The following is a 25,010-nucleotide window of genomic DNA, read 5'->3' as shown; positions in this document are numbered from 1 at the left end:
TGTTAAGTTATTTTTAAAAAGTTCATCATAATGGAGTTCTAAAGATTGTTTTTAACCAGTATATAAATTGGTTTTGTGGTACTGGTAACTGATTTCCACTCTCTCCCAGCACTTATTAAACTACTAGTTAGCTGCCTGCATGTTAACCTATCCTTAAACTAGACAAACAAGGGTAATCTGATTACGTGAGCAGCTTAAGCATTTTTTTACCCTCTTGGCACATTAAATAAACACCCACAGACAGACTGCAGTGGAGACAGACTCATATTTTTAGTCACCCCATTAAAAATTTATTCACAGGCTGTTTTGGCCAATAAAGGACAGGTCAAAGAAATACAATGCCAAGGCAATAAAACTTAGCTCCTAAAACAAACAAGTCTGCTACATAGGACTAAGTGCGTTTTGTCTGCTATTAAGAGCATGCACCTGTCATTCAATGGCTGCGTACCTGTGCGTCTTCTCTGAAATTTTATTACCTTCACAAAACAGATTAATCACTGATATGTATAAGGGCATGACTCAGACAGCACTGCTGCAACCAAATCATACTACAATGACCAAATTAGTAGCTAAAACCTTTAATTCATAAAACATTCTAAAAACAAAATTACAAAACACTGATAAGTTCAAGGCATGTACAAAAATTAACGAATCTCAAGTTATGGACCACGCTTCGGCTTGGTTCTTCATTCAGATTAAGACGTAATGTCTTCCAGTGATATAACTACTACAGCATTCAAGAGGAAAAAAAAACAGTGTCAATGCAACATCATCAAGGGGTCATTTGGTTATTCAACACACAGTTCATAGTTTTAGTTCCATATATACACATACAATAAATCATATTCCTCAGAGGATAAAGAACAATGAGTAGGACACTGTTCTGTGCTGGGTCACGCAATAAAACTGAAGTCCCTCTCGAATCAAAATAAGATTCTGTCAGATTATCCATTTTATATATTCTCAGCATGGTTTTTTTTTTTTTTTTACACATTTATACACCACAGAACCTGAACAGATCTGACCTGAGTTGCCAGGTTACACATGAAAACACCTGGTTAGGAAAAACTCAGCTACATTTCCTGTAATATTAAGGAACAGCTATTTTAAAAATATATTCTTGTTTCCTAAAACCTGGAATGTATGAAATGCACAGTTAAAACTCCCTGAATCTAAGTGATTATTTGCTGAAAATAAGAAAGAGATAATAAGCAAAAATGCACCATAGTCTAAAGAGGCGACTTTTTTGCCAGATCTCATACCATGAAACAAAAGACTCTTCAGGAAAAGTCCATGTAACCCAAAGGGGTCGATCAGCATTTGGGTTTTCCGAACATTGTCCCTTTCTTTTGGCTAGTTGCATAAGTTGCGACATACTTCACTGTATTGATCACTCCTGAGAGCTTACCAAGTTAAGGTGTGTGAATTAAAACCATTAGTACCGAAAGAGCACTAAAATATGACAATTCGCAATGTAACTCAAATTATTTCAAACTGGTGAATTTGTAACCTTTCAACCCTAGATTCCTATTCAAAGCAGAACAGATGCAAACAAGGCAACCGAGATGTAACATAAACCACAGGTTGAATATCGGTACCACAGTCTTTTCATACCCAGTTCCTGGGGAAGGGGGGGGGGGGGGGAGATATCCAGTACCAAAAGTGATCACTGAAATAGTTTGGAGTAACAGGTATTCCAAACCTTGACAGGAGAAACATGCTTAAAAAAACACCCATTTGGCAGTTTTTGTTCACAGCACTACATGGTCATTTCTCAAGCATTAGAAGAATGAGGAATAAGGAGACCTCTGTTTGACAGTGAAAGTCCAGCTTGTGGAATAAGTATTGGCCAAAAGTCTTCTCCAGCATGGAGGAAAAGGATCGGGTCTGGAATGCCACCCCTCTCAGTTCTTCTGACGCTTCTTAGCCTCAATGGCATCCAGGATGGGTTGGCGCTTGGTCTGGTAGCGCTGATGGATCTCCTTGATTTCCTGCTCCATCTGAGGTTCCAGGGCAGCCAGCTTGGCCTTCAGCTCATCCACACTCCAGCTCTGCATCTGCGGACACGCAGGCTTTGTCAGAAGCGAGATTACCACCCCAAAATCGGCTGGAACAAGAGTAAGAGGAATTGCACGGAGATGTTCTCCTGTTCAGAATCATCTCTCCCAGTGCCGTCACTATGTATCAGGATTCCAGGATATATGAGAAGGTCTGAACCAGGAAACGAGAACAGTACCCTAGACATCTATCCCCCCTTCCGCACCCCTCCAGGAGAGCAAGAGAACTTTATTACAAGATAACCAGCATATCCTACTATTTCAAGTTCAGTTTATTTCTATAGCACATTTCAGACAACCAGAGTTGACTGAAGTGCTGTACAAATCAGAAAAGCATAGCTTATTGTGGCCTTAAGCTCTCAGCCCCTGATTAACTTGGGACTCCAGGGTTATAGACCCTCTGGAGGTAACAAACCGTGATAGAGGATTGAAAGGGATGTAGAAGACAAGGCAGCAGTATGTAATACAAGTTAAATAAACCCATGGAAATAAGTCACGGTGTGATTGTACATGTATCCTGATTAGAAAAGAAGCGAAGAGGCTTGTGAGTAAACACAAAACGACCCTACATGTTCCTAAAAGTGCAGAACTTATGGGCGGGATCAACAGCTTAAAAATAACAACGGCGTCTATTTTCTGAGGATCAATGCTGAGGTCAAGACTGCAATGTAAACAAGGACATCTCCAAAAGGTTAGCAGACATGTTAAGTAGGAGAATTTCTTAAGTCAGAAAAATCAATCAAGGAAAAGTGCATATCATCGCTGTTAAGTGAAAAACAAAAAGCCATTATTTTAGAAGCGCATTTTCTCAGAAACTACTTTACAAAATAAACCTAAGAACACGTAATGAGACAAGCTTAGAACAACAAATAGAAACCTTCAAAAATCTTTTTTTTTTTTTTTTTTTTTTAAATCTTTAAACAGCCATCAGCAAATAGTTTAATGTTTGAAATGGACTTGGATTGTTGTCAGAGGCGCAAATATGTCAGTGTTAACAAGATACAAACTAATCACGCTTGATATTCACAGTTAATGATGTAATTAAGCTAACTAGTTTATAATCCATACGAATGACCACCATAAATACCTAGTACAAACAAATACTACTTAAATAGATAACTTCAAAAAAAACATACCATCATTGGTCATGTGTCAAATGCTACCAGTAGGCAGATAATGGGCATATTCCATCGATAGTAAAAAGTCACAATTGTCAAAAAATGGACATACACAGTTTTCACTGAATAGCAGTGATATGGCCCTTTGTCCAACCCCCCCTTCTCTACTATGCATTTTACAATCAAGACCGACAACTCAGCCACCCACCCAAGAAAGAGCTGAATCAAGCACAAGAAAAATTTTTTTTAGCTGGACAAGTTCCCATGGGTAAAACTTAAATTGGGGGAGAAACTTTTTAAAGCTGGTTTCTTATTTTAAAAAAAGAACCAGCATTATAAAACAAAAAATACAAATTTCTGACTGAAATTATTTCACAGTCGTGTTTTGGGTAACATGCTGAATATATTTCCAACACTTAGATCCAAATAGTAATTTGAACCAAATAGATGGAATGGAGAAAAATAAACAAAGTGTCTCTTGGGAGAGTAATAGTCATAAACACTGAGCGTATAGCACTGTAGCACCATTACAGTGCAAATTTAAATTATTAGTAAATCGATTAAAAACTGATATAGTATATATTCTTTACATTTTTATCGAATAATAGATTTCACTGCTGCAAAGTCTGTTAATCTCACTGAAATGACTGCTGGAAGCCACTGTGAGCTAGAACCAAGAGTTCATATATAATGATGCGTAAGAGAGGAGCATTGGTATCAATAATAATTATTCGTATTGGGTCCGATACAGTGCTAATCCTCATCACAATACACTGATGCCCATAAATCAATACCACTTAATAACAATATCACTGATAATTCATTAAGTGAAACGAACGGGACCACAAAATGTCTGCAGTGTGGAAGCACTTCAAGATTAATGGAAAAAAAATATTATAACGGACTGCAAACTGTGCTCTGACAAAATATCAAGAGGAGGTATGAAACAAATCCATACAACACAAGTCATCTAATTAAACATCTAAAAACAAACAACATTTTCCACCACAAGCACTCTGCTACAACACACCATGCAGCAAACACTAGCATGGAGAGAGAAAATAAACGATAATCCTTGTGCAGTGAAAATAATGTAAGCTTTTACCCAGTACAGCAGTTGCCCCTTGTCTGCGGGTGATACGTTCCAAGGCCTACAACGGATGGCCGAAACTAGAGGTCGACCGATCTATCGGTTTTGCCGATTAATCGGCACCGATAGTTGATTCCCGGAACTATCGGTTATCGGCAAAAATCCACGCCGATAGTTTTTCCGGGTTGCGTCAGAGCTGAAGCGGCTGAGAACGGTCTGTTGTCCTTATACAGTGCAAGAGCCAACATATATATCTATGGCAAGAGCCGCCTCTATAGGGGAAAATCGCTGTAAAGCACGTGCTTTTGTACTGTTCGTTGCAAAGAGAGCGCAAGCTGCCTGGAGAGAGCGCGGTGCACGGACAACGCTGACACTTCAAATGCATGTTTAAAACACAGACAGCGAAAAGGTATGTATATACAGTACACTACAGTACATGTTTTCATCTCAATATAAAGTAATTCATTTGTTGATTACATTATGCATTGGAGAAAGAACAGCAGTATGTTTGTCGACAAGGCTGAGAGGACGCTAACATTAGCAGTACATCAAGCAGTTAAAATAATGTGGCAAAAATACACGCAAGTCCGACCCAAATGTTTAATGTCATGATTGTTACCATCAGGAATGCGTTCGATTTCAGTTCTTTTTATCTTCAGGCACAGGGTGCGATTTGCCGGGGGGGTGGGGGGATCCGACTGGAGCGCTTCGAAACAGTGAATCTTTTTGCGACGCAGTGTTTTACTGATTCAGAGTTTCAAAAAGCTCTGTTGATACTTTGCTCACCTTCTCTATATAATATATTTGTTGTTTGAAATTAAATCATTACTATTATAGGCCTAACTTACGATGTTTTTATTAAATTTGTTATCACGTAATACAGCTCCCTTCGTATTAAAACCATTTCATGACGTGACACTCATTATCTGGTTCTTGCCTAAAAAGACGGGTATATAATGAGCGTTGTTAACAGATTACACAAACAGTTTGGTCATCCTCTGCCTATGGAGAGAGAAAAAAGTTTTCAAAATAGAAGCAAATATAGTGGGAGACTACACATATAATATACATTTATATAATTAATATTATATATAATTATATAATATTATATAATTATATAATTATAATTATTATAATTCATTTTGTATGTAACTTTTTTTATTTATTTGGAGTGTTACTTTTTGTTTCAGTTTGAAAGCATGTCTTTAATTTACCTCAATATTTATTAATATATTCATATTCATTTCATATAGCACATTTTCATGATTCAGTACTGTTTTTTTGTTGGTGAACTGATCATTTTTTTAAAGCAGACTAAGTTGATATGTTAGAAAAAAAAACTATCGGTTAATTAATCGGTTATCGGCAAGTACGGACCAACCTAGCTATCGGTATCGGTAAAATTCAATATCGGTCGACCTCTAGCCGAAACCACTGCTAATAGCACATCATGCGCGGACTTCAAATACGACACGATTTTCATGTACATACATATGGTAAAGGATAACTGATACAGTGCATAATTTAAGACATTACCAACATTAAACACCGTAATAAAGTACATTGTATATTATTATACAGTACTGTACATTATTCTCCAATTAAAGAGATTCTGACATTTCTGCCTAATTCAAGACACGATAGAGCAATGGGGGGGAAAAAAAAAAAAAAATCATGTATCAAGGGATGAAGGGGCAATAAAAAAAAACATGCTTTTTATACTTTTTTTTATGATATGCACTTCAATAATGAATGCAATTCTGCGGGGAAGCATGGATACAGGGACAAAGGAAGTACTGGGCGTGGCTGGGATGGCCGATTTCACCATGCAAGCCTGTACTCGCTTGGTACACGGCTTGAAATTTATGAACCATTTATTTCTCGATTTTTTTTCTGACCGCTGTAAACAACCTGAAACAGTAACCGCGGATACGGGGGTCCCACTATATATTGCTCTTGAAGACCAAGCATAATGTTGTAATGATGGATAGGATAATACTTTGAGGTGGTAAAGTTTGTCATACAGTACACTGCTTTGGACGGCTTTAGACAGCCCATCGAACCACGGGTTTTCACAGAGACCAAAAACACAAAAAAAAGCAGCGCTAATTAGCAGACAGCAAGTTGAAATGCCATCTTCTTAGTGGATAATCCATGTATCGCCTTTTTCATGCTTTCACTGTCTTTTTCGGCTATGAAATGACCCCCAGTGCAAGCATCGGTACTTGTATCTGGGCTTAGAGTACCTATGTCAGACCTAGTTTTACTCTGTATTCTACCTTTCCTCACCCATTAGGGAGATTTCCCCATGTCACCTTCACCAAACTACCTAATCCCCTTTGTCTGGGGAAGATTCTCCTATTTACATTGTTTACCCGCTAGCTTTTTTATAGGAAAACTATGAAGCTCATAAAAAGGGCTGGGAAGGATTAACAATGGCCTTCTCAAAATGCCCATTGGAGCCTTGTGTGAAACAACAGAAGACCTCATACACAGAGGTTAGCTGAGCTGAATCTGTTCACCCTCGCGCAAAGGAGATTAAGGGGGGACATGATCCAGGTATATAACATTCTAACAGATCTCGATGCTGTTCAGCCAAATGGCTACTTTAATAATAGTTTAAATACTAGAACTCGTGGCCATAGGTGGAAATTAGCAGGAGAACATTTTAAACTGAATTTAAGAAAACACTTCTTTACGTATGGAAGTATGGAATAGTCTTCCTGCTAGTGTAGCGGATAGTAATGATAGTCTGTCCATGCCTTGTGTTTATCCACACATAAGGGAAATGCCTTCCCACCAAACCACCTACCCTTCATGCCTTCCCCACCACTACCCTATAACAGCATTCAGTTTCAACAGTGTTCCACAAACTAGAGAATGATCACACAATTTCTTCCTTTTTCCTCATTCACTCGATGTTAGCGGATGCTTATATCCAAAGGAGCCTAAAATATTGAAGTATATTCCTGGAGATACACGGCATACTCCACGGTACGGGGGCAGGGCACTGAATGAGGGCCAGCGCAGAAAAGAGGCCCACGGTGATTCTCAGGAGGCCGCCTGCAAACCGAAGGGCTGCCTGGAAATTAGGTCCCACCTAGTCCCTCAAAGCACAGGAAGACAAATCTGCATGTCAAAAGCGCCTATGCGTGTTGACAAGGACGGCCACCGCAGCACAGGGAGCAAAACTGGTCTTCAGAGATGCCATAATGCATCTGTCAGATAATCACTGATGCCACATTGTCACAATGTATCAGTCAGCCAATCATTTTTCAAATCATCTCCATGACTGGGGTAAAAAGTATTAAAACAAGCCTCCTATGTCCCCCCCCAAAAAAATAATGAATGGTTTAACTTAACAAAAACCTGGAGTGTACAGCACCTTTCTCATGGATAATGTGTTAAATCTGCAAATAGGTAGGAAGACAATTATTGGGAGGGGGGGGGGGGTAATAAAGGGCACCAAATATCAGATGCATCTAAAGTCATGTCAACTTAACTGGCAAAACCTGCTTTTCAAAAAGGAGTTTTTAAAAAGCCTCCTTTCAAAAAGGATCAAAATCAAATTAACTTGACATAATGAAGAACAATGCATGTATTTTTGGAATTCAAGTCATGTTGATAGGACAAGGCTGTACATATTAATTAAATTTAAGTCAGAATCCACGTTAGATATGGATATAAATCTTAATGAGATTTGACTTTACAACTGAATTAGGATGCAAGGTTGATGACTGCAGGAAAGTCTGAAGGTCACAACTTGAAATTGCCTCAACGTTAACAAAGCTAAAGACGTAGACAAAAGCAGATGAGAGAGAGAGGGGATGCAGACTTGCACATGTGTTCCTTCAGCCTAACATCAATGTTTTGACTGCATAACAAAGTGCTGACACCCACTTACCAAAGCAAAGTCGCCCTCTGCTGGAAGCTTGCGGTTGTCCGCTATATGACCATCATCCTTGGTACAATTGTTTGCTTCTTGCTCCTTCTGTTCAAAATATTGTAAGAAAGATGGCTTGGCAGGCTGCACGGTCTCTCCCCGGCCTACAAAACAAACACGGAACATCCTTCAAATTCACATGCTATTGATATCAAACGGCACAATAAATCAGCAGCTTTTCTGACCGTGTATTGACACCACAGTTTGATTCTAGGGCCCAACTTCTCTCCAGCTGTGACTAAGGTCCTTCAGAGAGAAGACAGTCAGCCATGCAGACGGAATCTCGTCTGCCCACACAGAAAGGGAAGAGGCTGCTGCTAGGTCAAGATACCTTCATTTTAATCTTCAGCTCCGTGATGCAGGGGTCACACATAGATTAAATGTCTCTCTGGTTGGTCAGCAGAGAAAAGTATTACAACCATAATACAGACCATTTCCCTCTTATGACAGGGTTCTGTTCCAGCAGACAGGCTGTACGTTGAAATGGAAATGTATGCAGGAATAGGATATTGGTACTGACTATTAGGAGTGAGGATGAGAGTGGGAGATGCGTGTGAGGCTGAGATGGTCGCATTATCACAGACTACAGTTTTTGCCCATGGATACTATCATCCGGCACGCAGTGTGCACTAGGTAGTGTAGCACTGCCAGGCATATGGCGGGCAGAAATATTTTTACATACATTTACTTAAAAATTAAAAATATATATATAAAAAATTTTTTTACTTCAGACGTATATGCAAGTCTTTGTAAGTCGCAAAGGTTGCAAGACAGGGACAGTCTGTATGTAAATACCAATATAAATATTTAAGACATACAAACATATAACGACTAAATAAAAGACGAAAAAATACTTTAAAAATATAGTTGAAATACAGCTGGGCAAGTGGCAGGATGCCTGGGTAATCCCGGGGTAATCCAGGGGTAATCCCAATCCCAGGGTAATATCAGGGTAATCCCATCCGACAGAACCTTTATCAGAGCGCACACTGGCTGGACAGAGGGCCTCCCTGCTCTTTCTTTAATACCACTTTCCAGAGCTACAACTTGGGAAGTCAAATGTTGACATCAACTCCAGGAGTCGTGCATTACAAGCCAACATTACTATAATACTTCAGATTCACACATTAAGGACAACACCAGTGGGTCACCAATGCTAACACTAAGAGCCAGGCCAATGAATTATAGTGTGCAACACACTATCGTTTGGAGAATTTCATTGTTAAAATCATCAAAACTTTTGGGGGGAAAAAAAATAAAATTCCTGTTGCATTTCTAATTGCAAACATGCTCTGGCCTGCGCTGAAGTTCTTAATTCTCTCATTGTTTGGTTAAGTCAAAAAGAGAAGTCCTTCCTTCTGCTCATTACAGTGACAATAACATTTCCGATAAAACATTTTCAGCATTCAAGGGGAACCAATCCAACTAAATTAATTTTTACATTCATACCAAAACTATAAAATGTGGTCAGTATCGAATGTGTTTACAAAAAGTCTTGTAGGTACTTGAAGAAATGGATGGATCTGGATTAAATTAGACAATTAAAAAGTATAAAATAATATTCTGCTTGGCTGGTCCCAGGGCTGCAAACAAGACCACATAGAGTGCAAAAATGAAGTGGAGTAAAATTTTTATGACAGCATGGGGGCTGAATACAAAATACATAAGTGCAGCAAATGCGAGCATGTATATTCTGCATTTCTACGATCATCTGTACTTCATGCCACCATAGATGAGGGAGAGGAAACTAAACTCCAGAGAAAACGACTCCACTTGCAGCTTCCATCACATGGGCACAATAATGCATGAGAACTGCTCGAGGAGCCCCACGCACTGGAAAGCCTTTAAAAGATTCCATTCTTGTTCTTTTTCCTACTGCGCTGTTTGGCCGCTCATGAGGCCTGTAGTCCTGCATTCTATCCCCCATTGAGAAAGGGCACTCCGCTCATCACTAATTCACAACATCATCCATTATTCAGGCGCCTCCTCCATCGCAGGTGCCCTGCGCTGCCTCGCTAGGTCGTTCGGGGAGGCATAATGAGAAAGACCAGGATGCCAGGGGAAGATTGGGGGGGGAGGGTTAGCACAACCGAGGGTCCAGACTTCATAAGCACTCAGGGTTAGGTCCGAATGCTGGGACCCTCTGAAATCCGGAGCGCACCCCATGTTCCCATGGAACTGACATTTTAGCTACTTTGGGATCAGTTCACAGCCAAAGGCCACTCTATAGTCAGTCACACACACACTAACACCAACCATCCAGTGGTCTCTGTTCATACGCAGTCAGACAACAGCCATCCAGGGATAAGCCTCTGTTCATACTGCACACAAAGAGCCAAACTGACCAGTGGTAAAGCTCGTATGTTCTTTGAAATCCTTTTAAAGATGTCAGCATCTGTATTTCTAAAAGCAGTCAACTAAATAGATCAGGGTTATTCAAATCACTAGTTTTCTAGCCTTCCTTTGCCTGTCAGTCAGGTGTGAAGCCTCTGACCAATCAGAATCAGTAATTATTAAACTAACTACCTGGGAGAACTGAAAACAAGGCCTGGATTTGGAACAGCGATTCAGATTTGAAGAACCCTGAACTACCCTGAAGATCCTCCGTCCTAAGCCTTCAGTTTAACCCCCTGCGAGGTTAAACCATGCAGTTCTCTGCTCCGACAGACCGGGTCATTTTAGACCCCTTTTCGACGATAAACAGGCCCTACCACTAAGCAGGTCAAAATAATCAGAACTTCAGTTAAGGGCAACCTGCTCTGGGAGTTCTATTGAGAGGCACATAGATGGGAACGCTGCACACAGCTTTCAAGCTAGAAAGGCAACAGGGCTGGGAAGGCCGAGAGTCAGGCAGCAGGATCAGCCAGCATAGCTGGAGAGGTTCTCTTCTAACCATGGGATCTGAGCCCATGGGCAGGTGATTCTGGACAAAAGCAAGAAGACACCCTACAAAAGAAAAACAATCATCCATATTATTTATGGGGACCGGACCAGTCCTCGGTCTGATGGTTACATCTTAGCTATCTGGTACTGAGAAGCAATAGGCATTTAATTCCTCTAGCATTTCCAGTGAGAAATCAATGACTTATCCTAAAGTTAGAACTGTGGCAGAACACTTCACCCCAGGTAAAAGCTTAAGAGGGGAACTGCAATCTAATTTACGGGGAAAACATTACTCTCCACACACTCTTCCACTAATGCCTTCTTCACCGCTCTCTAAATTAATCCATACAAATTAGATTAATTTCCTACCGGACGGAATGGAAAGTGTGCGTGGCCAACTGATCCATCTACTGATCATATTAAGGGTTTAATCTATCCTGTTATTTTAAAGGCACGATATAGACAGCTGATTCCTTCAATGGAGTGACAGATATAGGGCTTTTGATGGCAGTTTTAAAGATGAGACCATAACAAATTAGCGAATATATTCTACACACATCATCAGTAATAATTAATGCAGAGGAAACGTACTCAGCAACAACCTCTGGGATATACAGTGCGGTTCAAAAGTCTTTGGCAGACAAAGGAAATGTTTAAAGCTATTAATCTAGGTAGTAAATGTATATTTGCGTGAAACAAAAAACACAATATAATTTTGCATAGATTGTAATGTTATGAGAAACAACATACGAACACGAATTTCTTCTGTTCTCCAAAACGTCACTGGTATCTTGTTGGCTGGCTAGATGAACACTTCAGTTCCCAAACCTCTCCTCAGGGGCACCTCAGCCACTCCATGCATTTGTTAAATTTCACCACCAGCTCTCTTAATTTAATTAGTTTTAAAAAAGTCAATAAGGTATTGATTAGCATTGCTAGTAGTAATGTCAAAACAAATTCATGGGTGTATTGGATGGTTGCTGCAAATGCTGGGGTGACTTTAGGAGAGCCGCTGAAATGGCCAAGTTAACACACACCATCATCTTCTTTGACTCAAAATGCACACATGCATTAAGGCATGAGTATCTCAACCACAAACAACAGGACAGAAATATCAGGATATTGTAAATCAGGACGTAGTGAAAGAGACTGGATATTAATTCTAATAAAGACAGAAATATTTAATCGATATTTAATTCGTCTTAGTTCCTTTCAAATATCAGATACTATTAAATATTGTGACAGTGTGTCAAAAGCATGACAGGTACCTGCACAAACTCTTTAAAATTCATGCATATACATTAAGGCAGTGTTTCCCAACCCAGTCCTCGGGGAACACCGGACAGTCCACATTTCTGCTTCCTCTCAGCACCCAAAATATTGGAACGGGTTGGGAAACACTGCATTAAGGACACATTACAATGCAACATTGTAGACAAACATGTTTGGCCTGACATCCATAATTGTTTCTTCGTGATTTTTATTTAAATATGAATACGTACCCTTCTAAATAAAATACAATTAACTCTCGTATTAGTTTCAGTATTGTGCTTCAAAACAAGGGATAGTTTATCTTTCGATAAACTGCAAATGTATAACCTGCATCTCTTAAGAGGAAAGTGAGGTGATGGTTCTCATAAGTGAAACTCTGGGGACATCCTGTGGACCTCAGTGAAAACTACAAGGACCGAAGATGCAATGGTAGGCAGGAAAATGGCAGCCTGGGGGGGCTCCTCTTACGTTTCATGGTGCTGCCCTCCTCTTCCTCCTCATCCTCCTCGTCCGAGTTAACAACCATGGTGCCGAGCCGTGAGTCCAAGGTGGAGTCGACTTCGACCATCGTGCGCGAGGCTTCTTCCATGGGGACAGCCACCCGGATGGTTCCGGAGTCGCCGGAACCTGCTCTCACCATCGTTCCTTGGTCCACATCATCTTCATCCTGGAATAACACAAGAAAAAAAGACACAGACAGACCAAATATTGATTATTTTGGGAGCGACGTGTTAAGTTGCCCTTGACAAAGGCCCTTCACCCCCAGGGGGTGCTGCATGCTGGTTGACCGTGCACTGTGACCACCAAGCTTGCCATCATCATATAAGTCTATGGGTCTGATGGAGAGCAAAACAGAGCAGGTGAAGACACACTTTTTGATCACCGTATGGAAATAATCAATCAACTATTCTATTTTGATATTTCCTGAGAAGTTAAAAATACCCATAAACAACACAGGTGTTTTGAAGCCTTTTCTCTCCGATCAGAAAACTGCTAAATGCAGACAGGAGGGTTTCATAATGGGTGGTATTTAACCATGCTGTGATTAATGTTAGTCCCCAAGTAGCCAAACACACAGACTGGGGACACGCCTCCAAGACCACCACAACTGAACAGGAAGGGTTTGCTCGGGGTCAGTCAGAACCGCAGCGTACTGAGTTCTCGTCGTCCTCCTGGTCCTGCTCCCTCTGCTGGGCCTCCTGTTTCTTCAGCTTGATCTCCATGGCATCAGTGACCAGAGCCTTCAGGATGGCGTTGGGCTTTTCACCCTTGATGAAAGGGTGCTGAGGGAAAGAGGGACAGTGAAGAGCAAAGCAAAGCAAATGGGCTGCCCCAGAAGACAAGACCCCCCCCCCCCACACACACACACCCGCAGGGAGGTCTCTCACATGAGCAGCCACACATAACTTTAGGAGCTCAACGTCCAGAGTATTTGTATGAGTGCCAGAGTACTAATGTCCAGGCTAATCTTATAGTCTGGACAGCGTGCCTGATATTAGAAATGCAAAATGCTTTTAGGGATGTTAAATATGCAAGAACAAAGTGCGGTGGAATACAAAATAAGGGTAAATACCAACATGGGACGAGTCACTGGTGTATGTATTAGGGAATGACTGGGTTTTCACATATACAGGACACAGTGAGGAGGTGAATCTCAAGTGAATTTGGGTCAAAGGGGAGAGAGTATACCTGGAGGATGGGTGGGGGGGCACCTGGAGGATGGGTGGGGGGGGGGGGGGGCGCCTGGAGAGGGTCAGGAACGTACCTGAAGCAGCTGTGTGGCGGTCGCTCTGTTTTCCGGATTCTTCACAAGACACTGGGCGACGAAGTCCTTGAGCGGCTCGGACCACCGGTCCGGGCTTCGGAACGTCGGGGGAGGGTTTGTGGGGATCATGAATATGGCCTGTGGAGGAGGACAACATCCACAGACCCTCAGCTACAATCCAAAGCACCAGGAGAGACGCAAAGCAAACGCGGACAGACAGGCCACGTTCACCAGAATACAGATACAGAACTGGAGCTGGCCTCAGGGTACATTAATAAACTATTAAAGATGTTTTTAAAATGAATAATTCAGTCGTGTCATCCAGGTTGCACTGTGGCTTTAGTCCCAGTCTCCCACAGCAGCTGTTATGAGAAGGAGGATGAGCGCTGACAAAGGTTGGTCAGTCGGTCACAGGCAAGAAAGAGACGGAGAGCGGCAGACGGAGAGACAGATGCGTCGGGCACAGTAGGGCGGACGACGACGCACCCTCATGGGATGGATGTCAGCATAAGGCGGCTTCCCCTCCGCCATCTCGATGGCTGTAATGCCCAGGGACCAGATATCAGCCACACAGTTGTAGCCGATCTCCTGGATCACCTCCGGCGCCATCCAGAAGGGAGTGCCGATGACGGTGTTACGCTTCGCCATGGTGTCCTGGCATGGGGGAGAGGGGGTGGGTCGTCACACAACTTGAAGTAAATTTTCCAATTCCGCAAAATAATTAAATGATGTCTGCAGTTACTTAAGGTCTTTTATCTGCTCTAATGGCCTGACCAAGGGAGCATCGGCTGTGAGGTGGAGAAGGAAAAGTACTAGATGTGTTTTCTCAGTAGAATGTATGGGCTCCACCCTGGAACCAAGCACCACTGTCAAGCCTTGATTTAGAGCATTTCTCTGTATGTTTTGTTTTGTTAATAAAGTATCACGCATCTGAACACTCTCTCAAACCCATCTCTCTCACGCCCCTCTGCTTAAGGTGTGAAATTGTAGCACAGTAACTGTCCTGTAACCTACATCTTGAGACTGGTATCAATTGTTAGCTCCTAGCCCCAAACATCACCTTGGTAAAGCAGACCTAGGTTGGAGATCAAAAACAGCACCTTATAGGTAGCTGACTTAAAAAATACTCAAGGGTCTCATAGCAGCACGAATGGGTGAAAATCTAAGCCAGAAACATATAAATTTAGAAATCAGACAAAGGTAAACACCAACAGCGTTTTTTTTTACATGGATCTGTTTTTCTGTGGCTACAGTAGGCGGCTGCTTGGGACAGAAACTGGTCACTCCAGTCCGGTCACTCCCTGCTCCCTGGTGTACATAACGCGACTATGACTAGACTGAGGAATAGGAAGATGTACAGAAAAGAGGATAAAACGGAATTCCCTGCGCAAAGGGGAGGGGAGTACAGGCAGCTCTCCACTGACGTATGCAATCCGATCCACAAACCCTTATGCAAGTCAAAGCTTTACGCAAGTCAGACTTACCCTCCCATACCATTCAAGACACCTCATAGCTAAAAACTCATAAGCCAAAAATATGCTTGTAATAAGTACTACAAACCTGCCTCATGTTATCTTGTAACTATGCACATGGACGATTCGCTCAACCTGTACTTTCCCTTTGTTGATTTTTTTACCCTGCTAGTTTATGGTTTCCCCCTAGTAAAATTCCTTTAAATACCAGCATTTATTTAATCCATTGTTTTTAATGAACTCGGGCTGCTTCGGAACATTTTGCGCGTATTTTCCCTTTATGTACGAGCTGGTTGTAACACCACCCTCCCAGAAAGGTTCCTCTAGCAACCATTCCAAACAAACTATCCAGTGTTTCCCATCAGACCCCACCCCCAACCCACCCTCCCCCCAGGAGGCAAGGAGCTCCTTTTAACCATCCACCCCTCCTCAGGTGTGGATAACTGAAATAAGGAAATCAGCGCCAACCACCTCCACCCTTGCACTGCCATCGGGTGGGGCTGAAGGGGGGGGCACAGTACTAATGATACATAAAAAAAAAATAAATAAATAAAAAAGTGTAAATTTACTTGCATGCATTAGTGCTTCGGTAAACGCTATAAATCTCAGATTTATTTCGCAATAGTCCAAATTTACTTAAGTCTGCTTTACTGCTACCTGTAACCGAATTCCTAGCTTAGGATCCCAAAGGACATTTCATAGCAGTGTGTGTGCGCTCTTAGTTATGCGGTTCAATAAAGTGCCCACCGTCAGCTGCCCTGCCACGCCGAAGTCGGCCAGCTTGGCCTGGCCTTCTGAATTGAGCAGGATGTTCCCAGCCTTGATGTCCCTGTGGATCTTCCTCATGAAGTGCAGGTATTCCAGCCCCTTGAGCGTCGACTGGGTGATGGTGGCGATCTCGTCCTCCGTCAGCTGTGGCGGAGCATGTAAGAGGCATGGAAATCATGTGGATTATGAAGTATAGAGGACAGTGGGGGGGGGGGGGGGGCAGGGGCAGGAGCAATGCCCAGCATGCTGACCGTTTTGTTCCGCAGCCGGATGATGTCGGACACCGAACCAGCACCGCAGTACTCCATCACGATCCACAAGTCGCTGTTCTTGAAGTAGCTGCCATAGTACCTGACGACATGTGGGCTGGTGACACAAATGAGTTTCTTATGGTCACCATGCAGACTGGTAAACACACAACACTGCCGATGATGGTACATCAGTGACATCAGTGAAGCAAACCAAAGCCTTTTTATTTTTATTTATATAGTGGACACTTTTATCCAAAACAACATACAAGTGGGGAAAGCCTGGGCTGAGAGAGCATCCAGCACCCCTGAAGAATAAGAGTTTTGCTCAAGGGTCCAATGATGATACGATTACTCTGTCAGTTATGAGATTCAAAACCACAACCTCCCGGACATGGAAGCAGATCCCTAGCCCACTGATCCACACATTGCCCCATCAGACAAAACTCCTTAAATCGGCATCCCTTCCTCCATCTCGTACAATCATCTACAAGATCCAGAACTTTCTGCTCCCCATGCATGCCAAAGGGGGCAGTTGATACCTGTTACACTGTTGCATGATGGAGATCTCCTTGATGATTTCCTGGAGGTCCGACTCCACAGGGACCTGCTTGATAGCCACGATCTCTCCAGTCTCTTTATAGTTGGCTTTGAACACGCTGCCATAGGACCTGAACAAAACCAAAAGGGTCACACTTTTACACTAGTGCTGGGAGATAAATGGAATACAATTGTGATACTTCATTGATCCCCGTGGGGAAATTCCTCTTATCCCTTTGCGCCATCTTGGTCTCCAAGGGGATGGAAGTTAAGGGCTTTGCTCAAAGAACCCATGGCCATGTGAATGTTCTGCTTAGGCTGGGCTCGAACGGGTTCAGAGGCTTAGCCCACTGAGCCACACACCACCCTTTAAAGGCATTTAAATCCCTGAACATTTAAGATACATTTAGGCTTGAGGCCATTGAGGGCTATAACAATATTACAGTATACCTGGTTATTATAATGAATATACCTTTGGGATTTCTAAATACAGTAAAATACAGATGCTCCTCTATGAAATTGATACAGAGATGCTGTATTGAGGTGATATACTGTAGTGCACAGCTTTGCAGCAATTGGAGCCTCACTTAAGTTTTTTAAAAAAGCAAGTCAAAACCCGCACATAGGTTAATGCCACAAAAACAAAATGCGCCATTAACACGCCATTAAACCTAGTGTGCATGTGGCCACAAATCAGGCAGTGACAAGTGGTGTCAATGAATGAAGGGTGATGTTTACGGCTCTTCAACAAGAAGTTGTCTCCTCATTTCCCTAGTGTTCAACTTCCACCCTGATAAGCCTGTTTAGGCCGTCTCTGATTCTGGAGTCAACAGCAGTCTACGCAATCTATGTTTTCTTTTTGTTTAATACACACACACACACACACACACACACTGTCATATACCACATACTGGGCTGGAAAGTCTAGAAGGTATGATGGTGGGGGGAAAAAAAAAAATAGATACCACCCCCATCCTAGATAGAACTTTCCATACACTCAGAAAATCTCAAGTTAAACTCCAATGTTCAACAGACTGATTCACAAGTTCAAATACAGCCCCAAACCTGTGTGCCTGAAATATATGCAGATAGACTGCATATATCCCACAGCCCAAAGACATGCTAAAGGAGTGTGTGTGAGGCCCGCCATTAACATTTGCTCTACTGCACGGCCTGTACTCCTCAGAAAGGGTTCCGTGACACCAAGATCCTAACCAGAATATTAGAAAACAGATGGGTGTACGATTCGCTCAGCAGGGTTCCCGCTGCCGCTCGTCACTCTCGTCATTGACGAAAACGCAACCCATGGTGACGAAGAAAAACGGCATCAAATCGTCACTCTGGCGAATTAAATTTTCAAATGACGAATTTTGAATTTTTGAAAAGTCGAATTTCATTTTTTCCCAATTTTCAACCGTAGCACCCGTAGGGCCTAATCAAAACTGGCCCGGCGCCCCGGACACACGATCGTCGATGATCCATGTCAAATGAGCATGGGCCGTTCTAAAAGTAGCAAATGTTATCGATCGGTGTGGGGACATTCTAAAACGCTTAATGTGAAAACGTTTAATTTACCAAAATGGTTTAATGTACCAAAATAGCGACCAATAATCACCAAATTTCGCACACACACATCTGGTCATGAAGACTTTCACCTGACAAAAAATCAAAACCGAAATACAAGGAATATATGGACTTTATTTTACGTTAAGCGTTTTCCCCTCCATTGACGCCCATTATAAGGAAAAGGCTTAATGTAAAATAAAGTCCATATTCCTTGTATTTCGGTTTAGATTTTTTGTCAGGTGAAAGTGTTTATAACCAGATATATGTGGGAGAAATTTGGTGATTTTTGGTGGCTGTCTTGGTACTTTAAGTTATATATATATATATATATATATATATAGTAATTATAACATTATTTCCGAAATGCGTACTATACATTATGTTTTCAGCACACCAGCACGCAAATTTTTACACAGTATTCACGATTCTCCCAACCTTATCAAGTAAACTCGTGACTCGCCCATGCCGTTAGTTGACCGATCACAGTGTGATTGTCAGAAGAGATGTATATTCAGTGAGTTTAATGATTAATTTATTAAGAAGCGGCGAGAGAGTGACTAAAAAAAACGGATGCTGAAAAAAAGTGAAGAATTTGATTAGTAGAAGCAAAAATACAAAGAAAAGTGAAGAATTGAAATCAAACTCCAGGGGGAACCCTGGCTCAGTCAGTCACTTTATCTTAAACAGTACCTTCTATATACAGCTTACTTGTGCTCATCACTGCATACAAACATCTAAGAGAGCCCTATTCATACAGTCAGTGTTTCCATTGGTTAGCTGACTGGATTAACCACTGAAAAAGCTTTATGGTCTTTAAAGGGATGAGCAATTGGGGTTGGAAAATTCCTATGAAAGACAACATCAATCACATTGGTATATGGGCCAATATGCAGTAGAAACGGGTGAAGTTGCAAACTGCTTAGTGGAAAAAAGCCTGTCAGGTAAGCAGCAAAACAATAGTTTTAAAGAGAAGTAGCTATATTTCTCAGCTTTGTTTCCCAGTCAGCCATCTACGAGCGATGAGCGCAGTGAGGAGGATGTTTCACACTACAGGAAGTTGAGAAACAGGAAGTAGACAGCAGTTTTTTGTAACTGGAAGAAGTAGCCTGTATACGGCGCCCCAACTCTTCCCCTGCCTCAGCCTAAAAATAGCATAGCCATCCACGAAGAGCAGACTTGAGCACGCTTTCCGTTTACTCCAACGGCCTGGGCTCCCGTTCCTGAAAAGGAGCCGCGCCATTCAGACGTCAAACAAAATGAGCAGAGAAGAACAGAGAAGGTGTGAAAAGTCAGCTAAGCCTGTCTAACCTCACTCACTCTCTGAGACATGCTCTCCCCTTACGAAATCAAGCGCCGAAGCCAGTTTCAGAAAGAACCAAGTGCTTTCTAATCAAGCTGACTTCAGCCCTCTTTGATCATGCCCTTTCAAAACACTGGTTATTTTTTTCAGGGTACCACCAAACAAAACCACCACATCCCTTCTGGGAATCCCACACTGGACCTTCCCTCCTCACAGCCTTCCAGAAGTTTCCCCTTCCCCCCTTTATAGTATTCTGTTAAATGTAATACAATGCAGATTGTCTGGTGAAGTGTAATCCATTGTAATCCCTCATTTTTCTGCAGGTGATGGGACCATGAGGTCTTCTCCCACCTCCTTAAAGACGTTTAAGATATTTCACAGAACAACTTGATGCTGTCACTGCCTAGACAACTATCGACACCCTCCACTCTAATCTTATTAAAATGCAGCCAGTGATGACAGAATACCACAAAACAGCACAACAGATGGATATATGAAGCTGCTGCATCAATGTGGAGGATCACCCTGTTACCGAATCAAATTCCAAAGCGTGCTTTTGCAAACGTATGATTAAAAACAATTTTGACACTGACTGCAATGCACATTATAATGCCGGAAGCATAAAGCCTCATCATCACGTATCTAATTTATACACAATACTGTGGGCAGGTAACATGTGGATTCAGTATCCAATCTAAAGACTCACCCTTCACCCAGCTTCTCCAGAACATCAAACACTTCTTCTGGCTGCTTTGTCAAACTGTCCTCACTCAGTTTCTTCAGCTGCCTGAACCAGGAAAGAGAGGAAAGAAATGGTTAATTCAAAACAATAAAAATATATATGTATATATACCATCCATCCATCGTATTCTGGACAGGGTGGTAGAGGGCCCTGGAGCCTCTCCCAGACAGCACAAGGCAAGGTGCACCCAGGTTGGGATCCCAGTCCATCGCAGGGCACACACATGCCAATGCTCTCATGCTTCAAGAGTGATGTTAGAAATGAGCCCATCCCCCTACATCTTTGGATTTTAGGATATAGCCAAAGAAAACCCACATGCATGCTCCACACACACAAAGAAAAGGCTGAATCTGAACCCGCAATATGTGAGGCAGTAATGCCACCCACTGGACTACTGTACTCTATGTTGTTTAACCATTATGCATTCTAAGGCATACCGTTTCAGCCCAAACATCCCTGTTCATCAACTGTGCCATGAACCCAACGCATTGCGGGTGTTCGTTGAGCTCTTTGGAGACTTACCATTTCCATTTACAGCCAATCACGGCACTGTGTTATTTTGAAGCAAAACAGTTATAGAAAGCACAGCATGAATTTTAGTTACAAGTGACTGATAACACCGATGTGGTTATTAATATAGCTGAATGTTGCACTGATGTAAAGAGCCTTACTCACGGTTACACAGCTACAACATACAAGGTTACGTCACGAAAAATGATTACCGCTTAAGTTAACACTAAGAACCACAACATTATTCAGGAAAAAAATATGGGACATCATCAGAGGATTTACCAGGAATTGTAAAAATTGATATACGATTAAAAGCATTTCACATCACAATAACTATCCTGCACTTAAAATGAATGGATTAAGCTAGAAGCACTACTGAAATAAACTACATTCAACCATGACTCTCATATTAAAACATGAAGAAAAGACATGAAAGAACTATTATAAAGTTTTCCGCTTTTATGCAACACCCTTGCAGCATTTCATCTCAAACCACAAAAAGGGAAAATTTGGGTTAGGCCCTTTGTGTCCGTTTGGACTGGAAGGTCCTGATAACGTTATCATGGAGCAGCCAGCCTGTCAGAGTTACAAACTGATAAAGCAAGAATATGAAAATGCGACATTCCCAGGTCCCAGAGAGCAGTGCTGCATCTCATCACATTATTTTGCTGAACAGACAACATAGCAGAGGGAAACAAATACTACTAACAAGAAATAAAACCAAACAGTTTCATGCCTCTGCACATACCTATGAATTTAGTATAACTTATTCCATCTCTAGGGCACTGCAGAACATTATTTCATTTAGAGGTCTTGATGTGGTTAATGCTAGAATAATTACAGAAATAGGATTGTTTTAAGGCCAGATTAAGATCTCGGCAAAGTCAATGCACAGCTGATATTGTCACGTGCAAGGGGTCGTACACATCACCCCAGGGCCTTAGGGAAACATTCCACTACCAGCCTTACATGCAGCGACAGGCTTGGGGCCGGATTCAACAAGCTTGCCAGAGCTTCCCACCCTGACAAGCCACGTAACCCTGGAAGCGGTTATCCGCAAACACCCCACGACTGCGAGAACCACAGCGCCTCAGGGGCCCTGCTTTCAGAGCACAGCTGACGCTGTGACAATGCAGGGCTGCCATTCAGAGACCTCAGGAGAAGCTTGTACACTATGCGGCATTCGTGTGTCCTGGAGGGAGGAGGTTTTGTGGACATGCCAGTTTCATTTGGACCACAAGAGGTTTTTCCTCCTAGGACTTCCAAATGAGTTCTGTTTCATCTCTATGTTCCAGGTTCCCTCCTGTCAGTTTTACATACATCAATGTAGAATATCAACTTTTATGCCAGTATGCTGCCATTCTTGCTGTTGCATCTTTATTAAGAGCTGAGGGTGGGGAAATTAACTTCATGTGCCTTGCCTAGCACATCTCCAAGAGGCAATGACGGGCCAGATTATCTTGCAACGTTTAGGCAAGAACTTGCAGCAAGCTTCCTTTCAGGAGATGGCGATGATGGACAAACTATTCATTAAGTTTTCGCTTCAGTTATTAAGGGCGACGCAAAGGGTAAAATGAAACTGGGGGGGGGTTATCCGACACGTGCCCATCGACCTACGCAAACGGATCCCTTTGACTTTCTGCTGTCCTGAAGCCTCCATCGCTCGTTAACCAGCTATTTGTGCAACTTTACAAACCTATTTAGTACCACGTTGCCACCAAGAAATCACTTGGCATAGTCAGTGTATCGGGTTCGGCATTTCGGAGCGCAGTATTAAAGCCTCGGTTTCCGCCGCACTTTCTGCTGTTGACAGAAAGTAAAATAAAGATCGACAAACATTCCTTGTCAGCTAAACCACGGCCATATTCGCACACGTTTTGTAAAAGAATACCAGAAACTTGTCTTTTTCTATACACCAACTGTCCGCAGCTACTTGAAGCAGAAAATAAACCGGCATTCGGGTGGTTTAGCATTTAGCTAAACGACTTCACCTCCTATACGGCGAGTTGGTAAATATTCACGAGTTTGCCAATCGGATAGCAACCTTAAAATAATAATAATAATAATAATAATAATAATAATAATAATACAAATTCATGCAAAGACTTAAATTCCGACTCGTAACTAAACTTAAAAAGCACATAAAATAATAACTGACAAAAAGTGTTACCTGCGTGGGTTATTCCTCATCTGCACCTTATTTTCCATATTTCCCCGTCAAACTTCCCTTTCTTCCTCCAGTTTCTGCAGGTACCGGAATGAACTTCTCTTACTTTTTTATGAAACTTTCTTATTATTCACGCCGGTGTGTCCCGCTTGCCCAGCATTACCGCCAAGAGGCGTCGCGGCTCATCATCCCCAGCCGATCGCAGCGGTTTAAACTTCGGCGCCGAGCAGCCCGGTGCTCTGCTCCGCTCCGCTCCCCGATATCCACGTTCACCTTCCCGCACCTGCCGCTTTATATCTATTTATCTTTATTTTCTCGCCCGTTCCCATTGATCTTCCGCATCGCTGACAGCGGAGACAGGAAGTGCGTTTTGAAACCGATGCCGTGACGCGATGAGGCTGGGGCTGAGGGCAGGGGGCCGGGTGGCTGTTGGTGGGGCCGGGCTACGCAGAAGACAAAGACCGCCGGTTGGCAGCGGCGCTCAGTGGAGGCCAGGGGGCTCCAAAAGCACGGCTGCTGTATGCTACTGGGAGTCGGGGCTTACTCTTTCTGTGCAATTAAAAAGAGCCAAATAAATACAACCGGGATGTGTATTATAGCGGTATGCATTTCATATTATTATTCATATTTCATATTATGAAATGAGTGCACTACATTTCCTGGCGTAGTTTTTTTGTTCCACTTATCTGCTTTTAGATCCATCCGATAATGAATGTCCTTGAATTTCCAACTAAACTTTTCTTTCTTTCTTTTCAGTATTAACCGATATTGTTGGATGTGTAATGAATGTTTAAGAATGCACAAAACACAGAATTTAACAGTTTTATTGAATTCATCGAACACATTTTGCCTGGGCATGTTCCCTCCAAGAGGCCGTCAAAGGCCTTATCAGGAATGTCATCAATAAACAAATACTTCTGGGCCATCGGGCTTTTCTCCCCCTTTATCTTGTTTCCTTATTTTTCTATTTTTATCTCAAGTGAAGAATTACGTTCCAAACGTTTATATAAATTAATTATATAAAAATTCTAATATGAAATACTACCATTCAAAAGTTTGGAATCACTGAGAATTTTTCATTTTTTGCATGAATATCACAGGTTTTTTTATTAACATTAAATTGATTATTAATATAGTCAATGTTGTTAATGTTGTGCATGACTATTATAGCTACAAGTAACTGATTTTTATGCAATTTCTACATAGGCGTACAAAGGCCCATTTTCAGCAACCCTCATTCCTGTTCTTTAATGACACATTGTGTTGGCTGTTCCTAAGTTATCATTTTAATAGGTTAATTCATCATGGAAAAAACCCTTGTGCAATTATGTTAGCAGAGATGAAAATCATTGTGCCATTTAAGGAACCAATAGAACTGGCCTTCTTTGGGCCACTTGGTTATCTGGAGCATCAGCATTTGTCAAATGGTCAACAGGAAAAAGCTTTCCTCAGACACTTGTTAGTCTGCTGTTGATTTGAGAAATGAAGTCGATTCCATACATGAAATTACTAAGAAACTGAAAATATCTTACAAAGGTGTGCACTACTCCTTTCGCCAGATGGTGCAAA

At 42.0% G+C, this 25,010-nt stretch overlaps 1 protein-coding gene across 1 annotated transcript; it reads right to left on the bottom strand.

The window, feature by feature from the left end:
- Positions 1-262: 262 nt before the first annotated feature.
- LOC111837545 (serine/threonine-protein kinase 4-like) lies at positions 263-23,873 on the bottom strand. The gene is made up of 12 exons (XM_023799728.2): positions 23,605-23,873; positions 23,445-23,518; positions 20,729-20,809; positions 17,159-17,287; positions 16,620-16,734; positions 16,348-16,512; positions 14,615-14,782; positions 14,129-14,266; positions 13,518-13,646; positions 12,832-13,030; positions 8,170-8,312; positions 263-2,057 (listed from the first exon to the last, which is right to left on the bottom strand). The coding sequence occupies exons 2-12, from the start codon at positions 23,480-23,482 to the stop codon at positions 1,905-1,907; spliced, it is 1,458 nt and encodes a 485-aa protein (XP_023655496.1). The 5' UTR covers positions 23,483-23,518; positions 23,605-23,873; the 3' UTR covers positions 263-1,904.
- Between the last annotated feature and the right edge of the window lie 1,137 nt (positions 23,874-25,010).

Source organism: Paramormyrops kingsleyae, chromosome 8, assembly GCF_048594095.1.
Source record: "Paramormyrops kingsleyae isolate MSU_618 chromosome 8, PKINGS_0.4, whole genome shotgun sequence".
Lineage (NCBI taxonomy): Eukaryota > Metazoa > Chordata > Actinopteri > Osteoglossiformes > Mormyridae > Paramormyrops > Paramormyrops kingsleyae.
Note: the sequence above shows the minus strand (reverse complement) of the source record. Positions and strands in the feature narration are given on the sequence as shown.

Coding starts and splice junctions, on each gene's coding strand:
- LOC111837545 (XM_023799728.2), bottom strand. CDS start 23,482: ATGGAAAATAAGGTGCAGATGAGGAATAACCCACGCAG. Junction 17,288..20,728: donor CTGGAGAAGCTGGGTGAAGG/GTGAGTCTTTAG, acceptor GGTTTTGTTCAG/GTCCTATGGCAGCGTGTTCA. Junction 14,267..14,614: donor CTGACATCCATCCCATGAGG/GTGCGTCGTCGT, acceptor CCTCCTCCACAG/GCCATATTCATGATCCCCAC.